Genomic DNA, 19,973 nt, shown 5'->3' on the forward strand with positions numbered 1-19,973 from the left:
TACAAGGCTCTGATCTACCAATAGATAACTCCAGCACATCCTCTAGTGAAGACCGTGTACGCAGGAAGGCTGCCTCTAAGGCATTATAGAAGATCTCAAACTGGACAGCCATGTTACGCCAGGCCCCAGAGGATGTAGAGAATTGACAAACTTTAATTAGAATAATGATTATTATGTAATAGATAGTCATGTGTAATGTAGTAGTGTGTGTGGTGTGCATTATTATTCATCCGTATCGATCATGCTGTACCGAGTCGTTCTTTCCTAGCTTTGGACCTCCCCGTCATCGTACAGACAATGTGTGCATTATTCAGTACAAATAGGACAAGAAAGTTTCTTAGGGTGTTCCTCTTTGAGAGGATTTACTGTGCATGTGCAAATAAATATGAACACGACACAGACACAAAACACACAGACACTATACTACACCACACACACACACACACACACACACACAAAGCTGCAATACTATAAGCACATATATATAAGCATAACATGTCACACATACAAAGACAAATATGGGTTGTGTACCTTTTGCTGTTCAATCTCTTTCATGGCCATCTCGTACAACTTGATAGCATTACGATAATTATGTTCCAATAGTGACTTTGAAGCATGTGACAAGTTAAACATCACATTCTTCTTTAACTTATGATCACTTTTACTCAACTTTGACTACAAGAAACAAATGCATAACTAATCAGTGAGTCTAATCCTATGGACCAGGGAGAATGCAACTCCATACACTACTAACATTACGGGCAAAACTCAAACATGGTGTCTTACATTAGTGATCATATACTTAGTTACGTATATGTTAATATAGCACGAGCAAGGTTATGCTTTAAATGATTTATGGAACTTTCTAGCCGTGTAGCTTCACCATACACTAGGACTCATAATTAACAAGCGTTGCATGAACTTTAGCAGCCTGAACGCACACAAACTAGTTTAACAAAGTAACTCACGTGTATTTTACCATAGTTTGGCATAGTAGATGTTCATCGCATTTTTTGGCAGGTTTTGCTTGCAACCCACAATCGATTCTATTGCAAGTCACATGGTGAAGTATTTCCGTGATATCTCCAGGACTTGTCCGTTTACATTAACAAACGTAACAGCAACGTTACCTTCTCCCACCCATCATCGAAGCATTTAGGTATGTCTATAAAAGCAATCCAGTGGTGGAACTCGTATTGGCTGGGGTGATTGATCACTCAGCGCGGCGAGGCTATCAGCCTTCACCGGCTTGGGTGATTAGTTGTACTGGCACGAGCCCCGTAGGCTATTAGCCTACACTAAGGCACATGGGCAACTGTGCTTTATTGCCCACAAAGAGTGCTTTATTGAACAAATAAAGCACTCCTTGCGGTGCAATAAAGCACTCTTTGTGGTCGATGAAGCAGTTGGCCGGCTGAGAGTGTACTTTATGAAATTTAAAGTACACTTTTTCCTTTGATCTCGCCCACGCAAAGTTCTATAAATCATTCTTATGTGCAATAGGGATACAAAATTAGCCCTTACTTCATCTTTTGTGTGAAGGTAGCACAGTAAGAAGGCTATCAATTTGAAGAGAAAGCTTAAGTGCATATATAATCAGTTTATTACATGTGGTGTGTTGATAAAATTGTCATTTGAAACCAAATTAATTCATTGGCCAACTATTATTGCATAGAGGAACAACTTAACAAAATGTTAATTAAACATAACGCAGTATGCATACCTCAGTTTCTTTCTTGACTTTATCTTTTTCCTTAACAGCTTTGTCCTTCTCTTTAACCGGACTACTGGTGACAGAACGTGTACTACTGGTATTAGTGTTAGAAGTTGTTGCATTGCTATTATATTTAGGAGGTGTCACTCCCTGCTGGTGCATCAACTTTGCTTTATCCTCCCAAGTAACAGGGCTCCCAGGAACCATTCCTAATATCTTGTTAGCAGAAGGTGTTTTACCAGGTTTCACAAAAGCTGTCATAACTTTAGTGTTCTTAGCTGTCATTGGAGGTCTTTCTTTAGTCGGGTCCTTGCGAAGGTCGATAATTTTAGCAGCTCTAGTTGCAGTTGTCATGGAAGGCTTTGGAGCATTAACACTGACGTCATCTTTGGCACTGGATGATTCTTTGGCTTCTTCCTTAGAAGCTTCTTTAGATGCAATCCTAGCCTCTTTGGCACTTTCTCTCTTCTCCTGACGTTTAGCTGCAATGGCAGCCAACTTCTTGCTCATTGACTGGCTGGATGGAGTAGAAGTTGATGCAGCTGGTCGTGTCTCAGTCTCCTGAACTTCTGCTGATTTCTCTTCCGGCTTTGAAGCTGATTCCACTGTGGTGGGCTTAGCAGTACTAGCCTTCTTGGTAGAACCTGTAGTGAATATAAATGATTGTTGTGATGTTTGTGCTTTATAGAAAATTAAAATTCCAACAGCTCATCACTGCCAACAAGAATTAACATGCTGAGGAGAGTATGTAATACTTGTCCTGTAACAAAAGATTATGGTTAATATTACAGGGGCCGACAGCCTAAGCAACCCTTAATCTTTCAATGAGACTTCTCTCAAATGTGTTTGAGGGTCTCTACTATGCTGGAACAATGTTAGTGAACAAGCCTTAGCAATAAAGCACAAGTATATCATAAAGAACAACTTGACAGAGCTCATGATTATCAGGACATTTCACATTGTCCCATATGCACACATTTAGACACTTGAAATCAGACAACCTTATAAGGACACCTTGATATTTGATAATCAGATGGCATAAAGTAGCAGCAAAATATTTACAATAAACAGTGTACAATCAGAAAGCTGTTAAAACAACCTGGCATACATCAGTTTCTCGGTCACCGATATTCAAAATAGCAATATGAGTAGGTTACATGTATTTTATCAACTAGGTAGATAGCTCACATGACTCTGATTTCTTAATCTGTTCTAGACAGTTATTAACTTTTTAATATTGTTCAACACGGATAACAGAAGGGATTAGTGATCAAAAATACAACCTTGATACCTAAACTACTCACTTTTGGTTGAAGAGCCTTGTCTACCCTTCTGTAGAGCTGCTCTCAGCTGGTCAGCATCACTGACATCACTAAACTTTTTATCAATTAGTTCACTACACAATTTGTATGCCTTCTTGTATTCATCACCACATGCCAATGCTTCAATGTAGCGACTGTAGCCCTAATAAGGTAAAAACATGTACTAATAATAGACAGCTGAATGCTATTTATAGATGCTATTTACATACATGGCAAGCTCAGTGTAGGGATCTGTTTAGCATCACAGATTTTTGATCAGTAGAACGGAAATCATAATAGTAAAATAGTTCATTGATCATCACAGCTTGCAGTACTTAGCAGTACTTATGTAGCATTAAACACAGTAGCACAGAGTACTCTACTTGTGTACCGTACAACAGGAAATTTTGATGAAAGAAAATTTTGATTGGTGAAACGTCCATATGCACCCCTAAAAATATAAGTTTAGATATATGGTTTCTTGATTTTCAATTAATTAGTTAAACTGATGAAGTGTGGATTCGTCAAAGTTTCCTTTCATTAAAAGAGTTCTCCCCAGCAAACTACAGTAGAACGGTAAAACTGATAATTTACTACCAACACCAAAGTCATTTTATTAATTTTACACATTCTTTTTATCACATCAAAGGAATTTTGACCAAAGTAGAGTGGTGCTGCACCACTCTACCGCTCTTTAGGGAAGACCCTGATCCTGTTGTATGGTAAGTGTCTGTTGACATATGTGTGTAGTGTGTATGCGTGCGTGCGTGTGTGTGGATGGGTGTATATAAAGAAAACAAACATATACTGTATGGAGAGAAAATGAGAGGAAATGGCATAGGGGAAAAATGACAAACATTCACACGTATATCATTATATTTTCTTTATAAACAACACAAAAATCATACACTAAACCATAGTTTAGGTAAAGATTTTAAGTTCCCCTCCTTACAGCAAACACATACATATATTACATACTATAGTATAACATTACATACCTTAGACCATCCTCGACGCAACACTATTGCACGATAGCCATCAGACAGAGCAGCACTACACAGTAAAATACAACAATCTTACACAAACCAAGGACTCCAATTAGAAACTACAGGAGAAAAATTATGTTGGACCTAATCGGTTTGCCTTGTCCATACCACATTTCTGGATTATTTGAGAAAAATCACAGCAGCACAGGTATTTCACTACTAAACTACTACACAGTCTACTATTCAAAAACTTACGTAAAGTTCTTGATACGCAGATAACATGCAGCTCTGTTGCTGTACAGGAAGACATTGTATGGACTAGAAAAAAGAGAAAATGAAACACGTCAACATTTGTTAAAGACTATGTAATTTCTATCACTAAACTATAGTGTGCAAAATGAAAGTTCCCCAAGTGCAACCTCAATAATGAGACCAACACATTATAGAACAAGTAGGTCTCAAACATAACTAAGGTGTACTTCATATCTTCACAATCAACGCTATTTTTTTTTTGTCCAACTCTATCATGGAAACTATGCCACTAAATTCAACTAACACACACACACACACAAACCAACATTTATCCTACACTATGGTAGTAGTGCATAGTAGGGACCACAAAGGAGAAGGCGTGGCCCATGAAATAACACCGCCCAAAAAATAGCCTCAATTTTCTCAGACGACGATGAGGAGGCAGTATTGGATAGGTAAAATTAAGCCCAAACAAGCTTTCAGATCGGCCTGAAACGCTTTCAACAAGTTGCCACGGAATTTTTAAAAATTTTTATTCAACGGAATTTTCTACTGACTGCCTGACTGACTGACTGACTGACTGACTGCCTGATGCCTTCAGACAAGCGTAACTCAATAAAGGCTAAGGCTACGGGCTTGATTTTTTCACTGTTCGACGTCGCTTCAGCCCGAGAGGTGCCTTTTGGCATACCGCAGTATGGACAATGCATTCTTCATGGACTTACCAGTGTCCTCCTTTGTGTCCCATTCATCTTTGCTGACAGCAAAAAGTGTCAATTTGGTGATAGCACGTGATGGATTCCCTTCGTAACGAAAATCGTCCGTATTTTTCATAGTGGCTACTTCGATCTCAGAAGCATTTTTAAAACAATTTTTGATTCGTACTGCTGTGTAACGGGTTGAACATAGCCAACAACGAAGCGTAATGGAAACTTCACTTTTCAGACAATAATTTATATAACTGGGGCACGCGGTACCAACCCTTTCAGTATGCGTGGGTTGCAGAGATGCTTTTCGAACAGCTCTTGATTCGTACTGCTGTGTAACGGGTTGAACATAGCTGACAACGAAGCGTAATGGACAGTTCACTTTTCAGATGATATAGCTGGGGCGGGCAACACCATTTCAAATGTAGTATGCATCATCAATCATAATATTATTATTTACAAAAAAGTTAACAAACAAGTATTTCAAAAAATTGGAATTTATGACTAGAGTAGGGACCGTAGCACATCGATAAAAAGTACTGAGTAGTGCACAGTAAAACAATAAGAAACGTTATACAACACTTCTTATTGTTTTACTGTGATTTAATATCGTGCACTACTCCAGCTTGTTTCAGTACTTATTATTGATGTGCTATGGTCCCTACTCTAGTTATAAATTCCAAATTTTTTGAAATACTTGAGTTTTAGAGCTCTCTAGCAAGCCAAGCCAGAAAGCCCTGACAAAAAATTAAGCACTCTCATTGAGTGCTTGACAGACAGACAGACAGACGCTTTGGTTACCAACCCAACTCTATCCTTTATATAATGGATGATGTGAGAAATGATTGTGGGTTTGAGTTTATCACACAAATTCCATCACTATTGGTACAGATTCAGGAATATAAAATATTTGTACTGTAATGAAAGTATGAGCTCCTTAACAGTATGAGCTCTTTGTTCGCTCTGTACTTTCTTGATGCAGTTAACAAGCTCTGTGGTTGAAAATCTTAAGTACTATAGGAATTAATAAGATAATTATCCCTTTGAACCCGGAATTAAAATTTTGAACATGAAATAATGTGAAAGTGGGAACTATAAACAGAGCGTCAGGTTTCTATCACTGTACAACAAGATATTCTTACACATGAAATGAACCTCATTTCATGCACTACAAATAACATGTTTAATATAACACTAAAGAGTACTTCTGAAACAAAGCGATGAACGGCAGACGTCTGGGACTTGACAGTGTTTTCAATGTTACAAGCATCAATTATAAGATCACATGATCTATTGCATACTACCGGAATCTGTAGTACAAGAGGATTCTAGTTTAAGGTTATAGTACCAAGTATGGTAAAGATATTCGTTGGTTAATGAAGCAGTGTACAGCCATGGCGGACAATGATGAAGAAGGCTGTTTTCTAAGTGGTGTGATGAAAGACAACTCCATCAATGCTTGGTGCCATTTTATCATGTAGTTCATGATGAGTAATGTAGTGGCTGTGGGATCTTTCTGCCATTAATGTTTGTGAAGTTATTTTAGTTTGTATAGAGGCATGAATAAAAGGCTTACCAGGTTCGAAGGGTTAAAGCTCCATTAACCAGTAGGGATGGGCAATTATTTGGCTATTATGATAATCCTCATTACTTTGTTGACAATAATCATAATTTTCATTACAATTAGTGATAATCAAGATTGGCAATTTAATGTGATAATCATGGAATTTTCAGCATATGTCTATAATTTTTCGTCATTAAGTTGAATCCTTTAGTGATTTAGTCACAGTGGTTAAGTGGACAATAATCATTATAATAGTGAGAAAGGCCCAAGGCAATAACCGTATAAGAAATTTCAGACCCTATTAACGCACACACGCACAACACACAACTCACAATATGGTAATGGCTTCACTGTAACATTCAATGGCCTCATCAAACTTGCTAGCTTGAAACAGTTCATTTCCTTTTAGCTTCATCTGCTCTGAGTCCTGTAGTAAAAGAAGCAAGTAAATAAATAGTTCAAAATAGTAAAGCTGGTTTACCAGGAAGTTTTATAATACAAACTCTGGCTAAAAACTATTGCTACAAAAAGAACAAATTTCCATTCACTACACTACACTATACTCATAAGTTAGCTATATACATATACTATTACCAGCAATACGGGTGTGCGGCTAAGGTTGGAGAAGACTAGCTGACCCACATCTTGTGTACCACTTTAGTATTAGCTAACTATTATCTCTTGTAGGTTAGCAGTCCACTCTGCAGTGTTTTGGTCAGCAGAGCACACTACACAAATGTCCAAGCACAGACAAGTACGTCGGAATGTGATGTGGTAGTGCTTGATGGTGATAAAGAGGAATGATGCTGGTGATGAAGATGCTGATAAGGAGGATGAGGAGCTAGACAAGTTTATACTAGATGACTGGGATGATTGGGCCTTGTGATTTTGTCTTGTATTTTATTGGTTACTTAATTTTTGCCACTTTATAAAAAATTATTACTTATTTCAGTACTACATTGAACTTGGCTATTTCAGACCAAAAGTTGAAATGTCTGAACACTTTGGAATATGTTCAGACATATTGTCAGAATAGTTTAAAATTGTAATTTCTGGCTCTGCATGTTGGGATAGTTACTTTGTAAAAGTAACTCATTGCTTTATTACATTAAATAAAGTAACTATAATAATACTACACATTATATTACTTTGTGTGCACAGCCTTAAACTGTCACGTGTGAAACAACCAACTAATCACGTAACATGATCATGTTGTTGGACAATGTATAAATCTTGATAACATCATAATTTCACAATTACATGTACATATTTACAAGGGGTCAGGCATCTAGTCTCTACGGTTATCAAAATTGTAATAACAACCGGAGCCGTGGCAAGGCAAAAAAATAAATTGTAGTTACTTACAAAACTAAATAATTATATCAACAGTTCAACAGATCAACTACATCCCATGATGCCAAAGTCCGTGAGTACGAACAGGAGATGGAAACATGAGCTGCTACTGCTGCTGAAACATGCCACATACTATACTCTTTGGTAGATGGATAACATTGCTAAGTTTTGTAACGTACGGTCATATGTAACTTCAACTGTCATAAGATCAACTGAAAATCCAGCATGTTGAAGGTCCAGCAGTAATGAACCACAGCGATCTTCTTTACGGTTTCTTGCAGCCAAAAAGTGATGCTGAGTATTAGTGACCACAGAGAGTACTAATAGCACGATGGAATCAGCCGTAACTAGCATAAGGTCTGCTTAGAGTAGATGTGATATGAGGTGGAATAGTACTAGGGAGACTAACACTTGCCTCGTAGCCAGAGTATCAACATAAAGCTTATAACAAGGTGGTAAATCCCTTTTTAAAGCTGTGAGCAAGAAACAAAACAACAAGTAGTAACGCTAAGTGTATCTCCCTTTATCAAGTGCAATGGAACAAGGAGTTAAACATGGTTGGTCATAGGCTGACAAGGGTACACACAGGACTAGAAATTATTATTCCGGTGAACCAGATTCAATGGTGTTGGTAAGGTGTCACAACCAGCCCGCAATAACGAATATTTTTTCTACAGATGTTACAAAATTTTTAAGGATCTACAATTTGTATTCCTCTCTAATTGTATTTAAGAGAAGCTAATCGGTCACTAACCTTGGTTTAGCTCACTTCGAGTCATCTTGTATACATGGTCCAGTATCCTTGTTACTGTATAGCACCTGTGACTACGTTGCAGTGTGTCTAGTGTAGTATACTAAATGTCACATACCCCCAGGAATGCATACTACATACAATTCACTAAGCATCTCCACAGGTACATCATTCACTACTTCCTTTATAACTTGAATATGTCAAACATGACAATATCAAGGAGAATATAACATGGAGGTATGAAACTCAATCGCAGTATTGGTTAGGACCAAAAACATTTTCAATGCAACCCAAAATGCTTCCAATAGGTTGCTACAAATTTTGTTACCTATTTTATTATAAGTGAAATTTTCTGCTGACTAACTGACCAACCACCAATAGCCGTTTCACTTCCTTTTCAGCTCTGTTTAGCCCATTCTCACAGCATCACAGCATGAGAAGCATCTCTACAATCAATCTAGTCATTATATAAGATTTGTGATTGGAGACTTCCGCTCTACTAGCAGTGTAACACAAATGCTTGCCACCTTAAAATGGAACAGTTTAAACTATCGTAGAAATATGTTGAGACTATAAATGATATTCATCAAATTGTGGACCTTAACTTGCCAGAATACATCACATTCAATAGAGGATTACACGGTGCCATGAGTATAAACTTACCCTGTCATTCACTAGAATTGACATTACACCTCTTCGTGTTGGCAAGTGAAATGCTATGACAATTCTATTAAACAAATAACAACTTGGCACGTGACACGTATTCTATTGCAGGGATATGTTCGCTCCTCGGATTGGTTATCAACCCTAGAGACAACAAACGGATCCTAGAGAGAGACAATGGGTTGGAAAGCAGATGTACAATGGATTAGTGTCAATTAGGCAGGTTACATATGTTTCATCACAGTTGGTTGTTTACAGGTGACATACTATAAATACCGCTAATGCCAGGTTTTGCCAGCTCATCAGCCTGTTGGAGAGAGGGCACTTGCAAGATAATGTAAGAAGGCTGGAAGCAAGCCTCTTATAAAATACTGTACAATCGAGATACTCTAATAGAGCAGTCACTTAGCTGTAATAAAGCACACACTTTAAATTACCCTCACGGTGCCTTCTTTGATTAGCTACCCTATAGTTCATGAAGATGTATTGCTGACAAGAAATTAAAAATCACTAAAGTTGTGTATGTTCATCTTGCAGACGTGCTCAGATTGACATATACTCTAATAGAGCAGTCATTTAACAGTCAGTTTCAAACCCTTAATTCTGTTGTAGCAGTCTCAGTTACCGGCTCAGAAAATCATGCTGATCTATGTAGGTGTAATGCAATTGCATAATACTCCTGTTAGCTACACACTGTATGTGCTTTACCCCTGTTGTTAGGTTGTCCCATTTGTTACCCATCAGTGCACAAACAGTTATCACATAACCACAGATCGGTATGCAAGAATTGGAACACACAAACCAATTACAAAGCATTACCAGATGTTAAAAATCAAAAAAAATAATACATCACATCACTATAGTATGCTATACATCAACTACAAACAAACTATGCAGTGATAAAATACTTTAATATAGAACTATCACAAGTATAATCATCACATCTTTTCGATAAATTTGCAATGTATGCATAATACGGAATTTCCACCTCACAAAACTGGAATGTTTCCATCCCACTATGTAGAATCTACTTGAGGGGGTGTCTAGTTTACTGTATCGTGTTGATTACATAATGGTAAAGTCTTTGGACCACCATAAAATTACTCCAATACAGCTTGTACGTACTCTTTGACTCAATGTTGCTACTACTTTTATTTCTTCAAATGATTTAAGGTACAACTATCAAGTACTCAGATAGAAAAGCACATGTAGTACAGGTTTGTTTGTGTGTGTATATAGTATATGACACAATCCATTATAAACAACACTGATAATACTACAGACAAACACACACACAAAAAAGCACCACAAATGGTAAAACAAACTCCCCAGGTAACACAAAGTAAAGCATATATGTGACTGGGTTTTGGAAAAACGATCCAAATTACACATCAAAAGTTTCGAGATAAACGGTTTTAAAGAATTCAAGTCAGCATAACTTGCCAAGGATAGCAAGCATGCATATGAAAAGCTGCACCAATCTATTACCTTTCAAACCAATTCCATAGCTGCTTGTAGAGTTTCCTACCAAATAAGATTAAAAATCTGAGCAGTTGGACAAGCGAAGTAGTATCACGACTGTTCACAAAGGGGTGGAGGGTGGGGAGTGGACAACGTATAGACTTCAAAATGGAGGTAGACCACAATGGGTCGACCACAATTAGAGTCCAGACACGAGATTACCGGGGGGGGGGGGGGAGGACAAGCCCACGTGAACTGATGTACATTACGCAATGCACTTAGGTGATGCTTGAAAATATTTCACGTGAGTGAATGGTTACTGTACAAAATATCATTGAAGAGATTCGATAAAGTTCAATAGATATTTGAGTTCTACAATATTTGTACTTTACGAAGGTGTGATTTTTGTGAAGAAATACAAAACCATTACTAAGAAATCAGCATTCCGAAATGATGACACGTGGTGATCACCAATTCTCCACTAACGGTCTCCACAGTTATCAAACAACCACAAATAATCGTCTGTGTTAGATATATCCCTAAAGAGAGGTAGAAGAATCCGTTTCTTTTGAATATATTTTAGTAGCACTAAGGGCCTTATGTAATGCCATTACGAATTGACATGGGCTTGTCCTACCCCCCTGCGAGATAACAGGGCTGTGCTGGCTCCTTAGTAGCTGCTATGTAGCAAAATCAACACAAACAATGTCTGGCCAACATTACGAGGCTGTCCACCAGTAAACCACTGATTCTTGCCAAGCCAAGTCCTTCACAAGACCAGAAACCACCATTCGAGCTCTACACACCACCCAGAAAAGACGTTTGTTGAAACCAGTATTGAGTAGTTTGAGTAGTAGTGAGGGTCAAAATTACTAGTACAATAGTGTAGCTACCCACTGGAAGTGATAGTTTGATTTTTCCCGATGTGCGATTTGGATCGGGTTTTGTAAATCTGGTTACATATTCACAATGCATTAGGAGGATGTGTATAAATATTTCACCACTGACCTTTTCATCATTGGTACACTGGTCAATGAACTCCTCTAGGAAGTCTGGTTGGTCACTACGACCAAACTCGTACTCATAAACTATTGGGGATAACCATATTAACAAAATATGAGTGTATATACAACAGTAGTAACAAATGAAGTTGAACCACATGTAAGAGACATAAGATATCACGTTCTCTCAATTTAACTGGCACGTGTGTGCGTGTACACATACTCACACACACTACACAGTAGCATTATCTACTTAAAAACAATAAACGGTACAGTGGGACCAGAACACTTAGTACCAGTTCAATCAGATTGAACATGTAACCCATTTATTGAATTACTCTAATAGAACATATACTTACAGTACTCAAGCATGGTCACCAATCTGCCAAGTGCCAAACTACGAGGTGAGATAATTTAGAGTGCTGTCTGACATTGTGACAAAAGTAGTCAACTTTAATTGTATTCACTACAAATGGATCTCAGACTGGTTTAGGATGTGATGAGGTGACTGCATGTCCGGCCATTACAACTCACTTGGGAATAATATCTGAATACATTTGTTCATCAGCTGCTTGGATGTGTTCTCACACCCCTACACTATACAACCCATCTGGGTATGATAACTGGACACAGGTTGTTGCATTAATTATTACTGTCAGCTGTTTGTTTTCTTATTCTGACAAGTGGAAGGCTTTTTAATAAAATAAGAATGAGCCCATTTTCACATAAGGTAAGGAATGAGGTGGTCAATAATTGTGTGATTGTGTAACATCTGGTGTCCTTTAAAATGCATTGAAGCCTATGGGAGTGAGGTAAGAAATCTTCACAGGAGCCTACACTGTAACGCTTACTCTTATTATGAGAGCGAAATTGTAATCTTCAGGTTGTTAGCCTCACGATGGTATATAGTTTGTGGAATTCACTGTCTTGTAAAGCAGAAAGAAGTGACTTTATCATGGTAGAAGACTCTAGTCTAGTGACTTTGTTTTCAACATCTAGAAAGTCTACTTACTCAGAAAAAGTTGTTACCATATTACCAAGTATAAAAGCCCAGGATTTTATTCTCTTCCCAGCATTTTTGACCCGGCCTGTAAATGCATAGGGCCTATATTACAGACCAGGCGTTTATTTTGGATTGGTCCCCGAAATTTGTCTGACCGACAACTGGCGTTTAACCAAATTCGGGTGGTGGTAGAATGGGATTACTATAATGGCAGTGAGTGATGCAGTGTGTTGACTATATAAACAAGTGTAGGACAGGGCTTAAAATGATTGGAAAATAGTAGTATCGTACATATTTGCATGAACTCAGACTCATCCAGACTACTCACGTGATTACTCGTAGTACCTTCGTCCTTCTGAACGTTCTAAACTCAAGTATGAAGAAGCAGCAGCAACAAGGGAAACCATTAAAGCCATTAACAGTAGACTCAAGTAATAGCCCGGGCCTCTAGGTATTTATTTTCCAAAGGTGCTAGTCCCCCCCCCCCCCCTGGCAGGTCTTTAATTAAATACGACTTTTATACGAGGAAATATGGTACATGTTTCTACAAGGCTGGGAACAATGTTATACCGCTGTAATTCTATCAATACAAAGCAATTATTTTACCCATTACAGGAGCTTTAGTGCCATGTTTTGCTGCCCAACGATCCTCTATACTTATAACTTTAAAATAACCTTGCTTTAGGAAAATGCAGGCTTTAAAACTGAAGATAAATTAGTGTTCTGTGAATACTTTAGCTTGTGTGGAAATTGACATGGTGCTGACTTCACGAATTGTATTCACAGGTGCATCTGCTTTCATTACAAACAAACAGTTTATTTATTTACAGGATCAAATAGAACCAGATTCCTAGCCCCACACTCTATTGTCATTTACAGTGCAGAACTAAATACAACAACATTACAATATTATTACTGACCCCCCCCCCCAATGGTGATCACACACACACACACACACACACCATGTGGCTTCACTTGGCAAGCAAACTTTTTGGTTGGTGGACTTCACAGTACAGTAGTCATGCATTATTGATGAAAAAACACAAGATCTTTTATGGTAGCACAAACACAGCCTACAAAAGTATTTAACACTCTAACACTCTCTGGATACAATGAGGCCTTTTCCAGGTATGGTCTGGACCTTTCTTATAGCAAATATGGTCCAACACCACACAGGTGTCACAAAAGAAGTATTACAAGTGTTTCCTATGAATTTTTCAATTTCTAAACCAATTTGTACTATTAATGGTCAAGACAAATTTCATTGTCATATATAATCCTATCACATTACCATCAAGAACCGTAAAGCCACATCTGTTGTCTAAGATATGGCTTAGTGTGCTGGCATATACATGCAAGCTTCTGTGTGGGTTGAACAAACTGAAGAGTGTACATGTGATATCCATGTAAATTATGTGTGTAGTGTTTGTTCATGTGAATACTACACTTCCACTAAACATACAAGAACACAAAGTATGACAAAGTATGACATACCATGCATGATGGTACAAACAGCAACGGCATTGAAGCCATTTGGCTGTAGAGCTTCCTTGAGCTTCTCATCAGCATTAGTTGGAACAATCCTCTTTGCACTACAATGTTAGTAGAAACACTTTAGTAACCATAGCAATAATAAGTCAACACAACAACCAATAAAATTTGTTACAGGCTAATAAGTGTGCAATCGTAAATACTACTCTAACTGCAATACAGTAACTTGAATAACAACAGGTACTTATAAGCAGCACTTGTGAGCTCCTGATAACCACACAGTTTTATTTTTTATTGCCCAAGTGACACATTACTTGGTAAATTTAAAAACCAGTTACCTGATGAAATTTGCAAATACAGGTACGTGTGATGTTTATAGCCATTACATAATATGTGGCCAATCAGATTCTAAAGCTACTCAAAATGTTGACAATATTTGCATACTTCAGTCTGCCACTTTTCGTTCACAACCGAGGATCAATTCTATAATTTAAAAGCACTGGAAAACTTATTCGCTGCTGAATGAGAATTTTCTGACAGTCAAGCATAGCAAATTAAGCAGAAAATGGCCTCCTTCTGGATTTGAGGCATGTAAATGTATGCAGCAAGCTAGTAAGGTGTTTTAAGGTCTCGGCTGCCTTTTGAGATAAATCTCTAACTCTACTTGAGGCCAATGTGAAAAATAATAATGTGCTTTAATTTGAGACAACAGATACTTGGGTATAAGGAAGAATTTGGGGTTTCTACTCCACCAAGTTCTTCATACCCAAGCTACATGTACAGAAAGGGGAACCATTAAAGGAGGTCTAATTCAGAGAGTCCTGTTAATTATGTGTAGCCACATTATGCAACGTTATTACAAGTTTTGACGATCAAATTCAGTCACTTTGGCAAATGAATTGGTCCCCTTGGCAATTGAATTCCTCAAGTTGGCACAAGAATTCGTCATGATTAAATTTCCTTCAAGAAAACAACTGCTCGTCACTAAGTGAGTCATTTTCGCCATGGAGAGGTACAATTGACACACTAGAAGGAAACTGAAGCTGAGTGACCACTATCACTAATGGCCAAGTACAGTTGTGAAGTATTCTGAAGTTGTAGTGGAAGAATTATCACCTTGTAAAGAATTGTTTAGTACAATTGTACCTGAGCAAGGTCTTGTATCAGCTGGTATATCTTGTTTTTGTTTTTATCTCCAGCTGTCACTCTTGCTGTGGAGGAATTCTAATGCCACTGCCAGTGACGAATTTAATTGCCAATGTGACAAATTCAATCACCAAAGTAATGAATTCATTTGCCAAAAACTTGTAATATGCAGAGTTCAAATGAATAGCTGAATATTCGGAATACTACTCGTTTTCAGAATAATAAAATCAACCAATGATAATTCACACGTGATCATTTACACACTGGCACATGATTAGCTGTCATCAACTAACATGGCACTATGCTACTAAAAGGAAAGGACAACAGTGATAAATCGAAGAGTATAGCATTCCACTAGTTGGTGAAGATGTACCAATGCAGTGGTGAATCGATGTAAGCCCAAGACTTCGTACAGATTTGTGGGTTATTCCAGATATTTCTACTTTACTTTCTAACACAATATCACTGTGATAATCCTTTTGCAAAGGGCACTGCGCTATGTATTTCTAATAATTTATTCATGGGAGCCACAAACCTGTTTGTGGCTATTTATAGGCTTCTTGGTAGTGGCTGCCTCAATTACCAGATTATATATTCATAGCAATGAAACCTTACAATGAATATCCAAATAATACAGAAAACCACAATATATTCATTTGAGCCCTAGTAATATGGAATATCTTACAAAGAGAACAGATTAAACTAACTAATGTGTTTACCCTGTAATCACATAACTTGTTATTGGCTCAAAATTATTTTACAGACAATTTGTCCTACCCATAGGACCACTGCTTTAAAATGTTAGAGTCTTCTCTCACTTCATACAGGGCTTATTATATTCCAAAAGAGGTTGGACGTACTCTTAAGTGCCACCATGCAATAATCTTAGCCTTAATTACATTGTTTTATTTGGTATTTACATGACCCTCAATAGCCACAATACAAAACTGAAAACAATAGGGTTTGATGAGGTTTGTTAGATATTCAGACTGTGCTTCATGTAAGCTTCAAGGCAGTGAACTTTGTTTTGTGAAAAGCATTTGAGTTCTGGGTGAAACTTAAGTTGCGTTTGGTACATGCAACGTCACCAGACTTGTATAAACAGAACAATGATCCCTCACTATGATTGACAACTCAATAAAATGAATTTTGTGTTAGTAAATTATTTTAGTGGCTTGTAAAGCATGTACAACCTCCTGTGATATACCACAACTTGTAAGTAGTGCATTAATTAGACTAGTTTCTTACAAGAGTCTTAGCCATTCTGTGTCTTCCACAATCCTCATCATTTGATAGAAGCTTTGTACCTGAAAATGATAAGCATCATAACACATCACAGATCAAACTTATATGCCTAATGCACCAAGTTGTTCTCAAAAAGGACAGATCTCAGCAGTTTTTAAACTGTAGCCTCAAAAACCAAGGTAAGATATTCATACTATCGTGCACACAATAAATTTTGAGCAGCAGAAAATATGTAAAAAGAATTTAAAATTGAGCCAATTAAATCTTGCATGTACATAGGTTGATAATTTTGTTAATTCCCCTACAGTAAACACACAACAATTTTAAAATGATATCAATAGTCACCTTTTCGGCTTGATTGTAGATGTCTTCCATTTTGTTCTTTATGTTAGCACGATCATCATCCTATAGTTAACGAAGGAGAACAATTTCAAGTCATTTTTGTTCATGAATATCCTTTACACAAAAACACTTGAGGGTGATTAAAATGAACACTACATGATGTGCACAAAAACACACACAAACTAACTAGAACACAATTAATAGCAACACAATTATTATTTCTTATTCATACACAGTACTCACACACATCGGGGTCAAATTGCATCATCATGTTTACTGTTTACTGTTATGTAGACCATTAACCTCACAAGTATAATAATATGTCACAGAAACTCAGAGCAACAGCAAACAACCATTAAACAGAGGTCACTAGTTGCTCTCAAACTTTCTTTGATTTTCGCATCGTAAAGTGTTGCACAAGAAACCACGTACTGCAGCTTTAACAAGAATTTTACAACAAGCTGTGTATTGTATGTGTTGAAACAAAGCAGTAATGGTAGTGTTGAAACACAGTGACATTCTTGGATACAAATATAAACACAATAAAAACAGTACTGGCACACATTCAAATGCCTTCACGGGCATTTATTTTTTCTACATATATGGGCATAGCACATCATGGGCTGCAGTGCTGACTACTACTAGAACCATATGTAGTTTATGTAGCAACTGAATTGATTATAGCGGCCTTTTTCGTTATTAGAAAGTTCATACAAGAATAGGAATAGAGAAATAAATACAATGAAACAATGGAGGTCATCTACACTTGCAGCTATACAAGTGGACATTTAATCCCTACTTCAGTCATGACTGAAGGAGGGTATAACTGCAGGTGTAGATGACCTCCATTGTTTCATTTCTATGATCTCTACTCAAATTTAAGTGTTGTACTGAACATAACTTACAAACACACACTACACACATTAGATATACACACATTGTACTTACCAACATTTCAAGACATTCGTTGGCAGCTGTTTCCATTACTTCAACAACAAATAGCTCTAGATCACTCAAAGACTGAGTGTTATAATTACTACAGGAAATACACAAGATTTCATTAATATACATAAATCCACAATCCACAATCCAAATCTCACCTTGATGACTTTAACAGTTTCCCATAGCTACACCAATCCAGCCACTAAATAAACAAAGACAGATGATTGGCTAGAAACATACATAAGTACAGATTTACAGATCCACTAGTACAATTATCATCTTGCAATTAAAACTGTCCAATTAGCTTTTTGGTATGGTGGTGCAGCACATAGCCACTGGTAGAGCTAACTTGCTCATTGGAAAAGTGTAGTTACTGTCAGTTGAATGAATTAAAGGGAAAATAACCTCCTTCCAGAGTGTGAGGATTCATGTGCCAGGCACATAAGGTGTTACATTAGTATTCAAAGTCTTATGTGTGAGCATGTGGCTCACTTCTACACTGCTATTTGTAAGTAGCACTCATCTTCTACAACTCGCAATGTCACTGATGAAAAAATGGACACACTCCAAAGATACAAGAGTCCTAACAACAAGAGCCTTGACAATAAGCTGAAACTGCTAGAGGCAAAGTAGTGGCCACAAATGAAAGTTTAGAGAAAGTATGCTTTGCTATCTTCGCCATGTGAAGTGAAGACCACCTCTATGTGTCCCTGCAAGGAAGGATCGTGTACTGCAACTACAATGAGGATATGCATTTATGTGGTTTAAGCTAGCAAAACAGACAGAACATACCGTATATGACCGTATAGAAGCCCGGGCGTTTATTTCCTATAAATCATTTTTGACCCGGCGTTTAAACGAGACCGGCGTTAATTTGGACCCGGGCGTTTATTTCTTATTAGCGAGCTTATTAGTCACTCGTTGAGAATGACAGGTGTCAGTACAAGTACCTACGAAATCCATAGCCCATCACGTACATAAACCCATTTGGACTCCTCTGCTGGGTGAAACATTAGAAGTCGAGTGGAAAGATGACAATGACCACGATAAATACGCTATGGCCATCACCAGAAGAGAAGGTATAGTCGAACAAGACAAGACATCATAAGACTGGTGACGAGACATCACTGTATAGTTAGCAGCTGACACGAGTTTAGAACCCCTTTCAGTGCATATCATTAGCACCCCGGCGTTTAAATGAGCCCCAGTGTTTATTATGACAGTCTCCTAGCTGTACCCGGCGTATATTTGAGCCCCTGCATGTATTTGAGCCCGGCTTTAATACGGTCATATACGGTAAGTTCTTACAATACGGTGCGCATGTACACTGGTGTTAGTCAAATGAGACCAGTGTTAGTCAAATGAGAAAAGTTATTAACAATTCAAAAGTGCGAACATATGTTTCATTCTAGGCTGTTAGGCGTGGAACTTATGGCTACTGTACTACTTGTAATGGAAAACTGGACAAGCTCCTATGCAATTTTAATGACTTCAAAGATGCATAATTACAAAGCTAGCAGGATTTAATGGCAAAAAAATACAGTTAAGACAGACCCATACAGTCAAGGAAACAACGCCTTAATTTCCAGGACCCATTTTTTTACTTGCCCAGTGAGTATGCCATGTCTCAGATAGGAATCAATCCCACTTGTGAATTGCTCTAGGAGCATTGTGAAGAGCAAGGAAGGAAGGCCAGAGACAGCGACCGTCTGGCTCATTAGGCCCCCGTGCTGTTCTGTAAGAAAATTGAATTCTCGGACACTCACTAACTGGATTCGGCTTTCACAGTTTTTATGCGAGACGGAAATCAGCCACAGCAAGAGCAGATGTACTGGATCACGTTTTAAGCAACATGGGAGGTAGAAATGAGACAAAACAAAGGATGGTCATGTAAACTCAGTGGAGAACCAGCTATCCGTAACCAAGAACAATGGAATCTGACAAGTATCCTTTGAGTACAAAGTTGCCTGGGTAAATAAAATGCTAGTCCCTCACAACTAGGGCTGTAAATGCTCATTGTTTGTAAGACACCACACCTTTCCTTGTGACTC

General features: G+C 37.8%; 1 protein-coding gene across 1 annotated transcript in view; it reads right to left on the reverse strand.

Annotated features, from left to right (window-relative positions):
* The window catches only part of LOC136239163 (E3 ubiquitin-protein ligase TTC3-like), a 50,482-nt gene that overhangs the window by 23,829 nt on the left and 6,680 nt on the right, over positions 1-19,973 (reverse strand). The window contains exons 5-16 of the mRNA XM_066029899.1: positions 18,081-18,124; positions 17,929-18,016; positions 16,984-17,043; positions 16,642-16,700; positions 14,251-14,348; positions 11,761-11,840; positions 6,857-6,951; positions 4,257-4,319; positions 4,014-4,068; positions 3,019-3,178; positions 1,724-2,358; positions 532-675 (exon numbers count right to left, since the gene is read on the reverse strand). Coding sequence (XP_065885971.1) covers positions 532-675; positions 1,724-2,358; positions 3,019-3,178; positions 4,014-4,068; positions 4,257-4,319; positions 6,857-6,951; positions 11,761-11,840; positions 14,251-14,348; positions 16,642-16,700; positions 16,984-17,043; positions 17,929-18,016; positions 18,081-18,124 — 1,581 coding nt within the window. The remainder of the gene's footprint in view (positions 1-531; positions 676-1,723; positions 2,359-3,018; positions 3,179-4,013; positions 4,069-4,256; positions 4,320-6,856; positions 6,952-11,760; positions 11,841-14,250; positions 14,349-16,641; positions 16,701-16,983; positions 17,044-17,928; positions 18,017-18,080; positions 18,125-19,973) is intronic.

The sequence above is a fragment of the Dysidea avara genome, chromosome 1 (assembly GCF_963678975.1).
Source record: "Dysidea avara chromosome 1, odDysAvar1.4, whole genome shotgun sequence".
Taxonomy (NCBI): Eukaryota; Metazoa; Porifera; class Demospongiae; order Dictyoceratida; family Dysideidae; genus Dysidea; species Dysidea avara.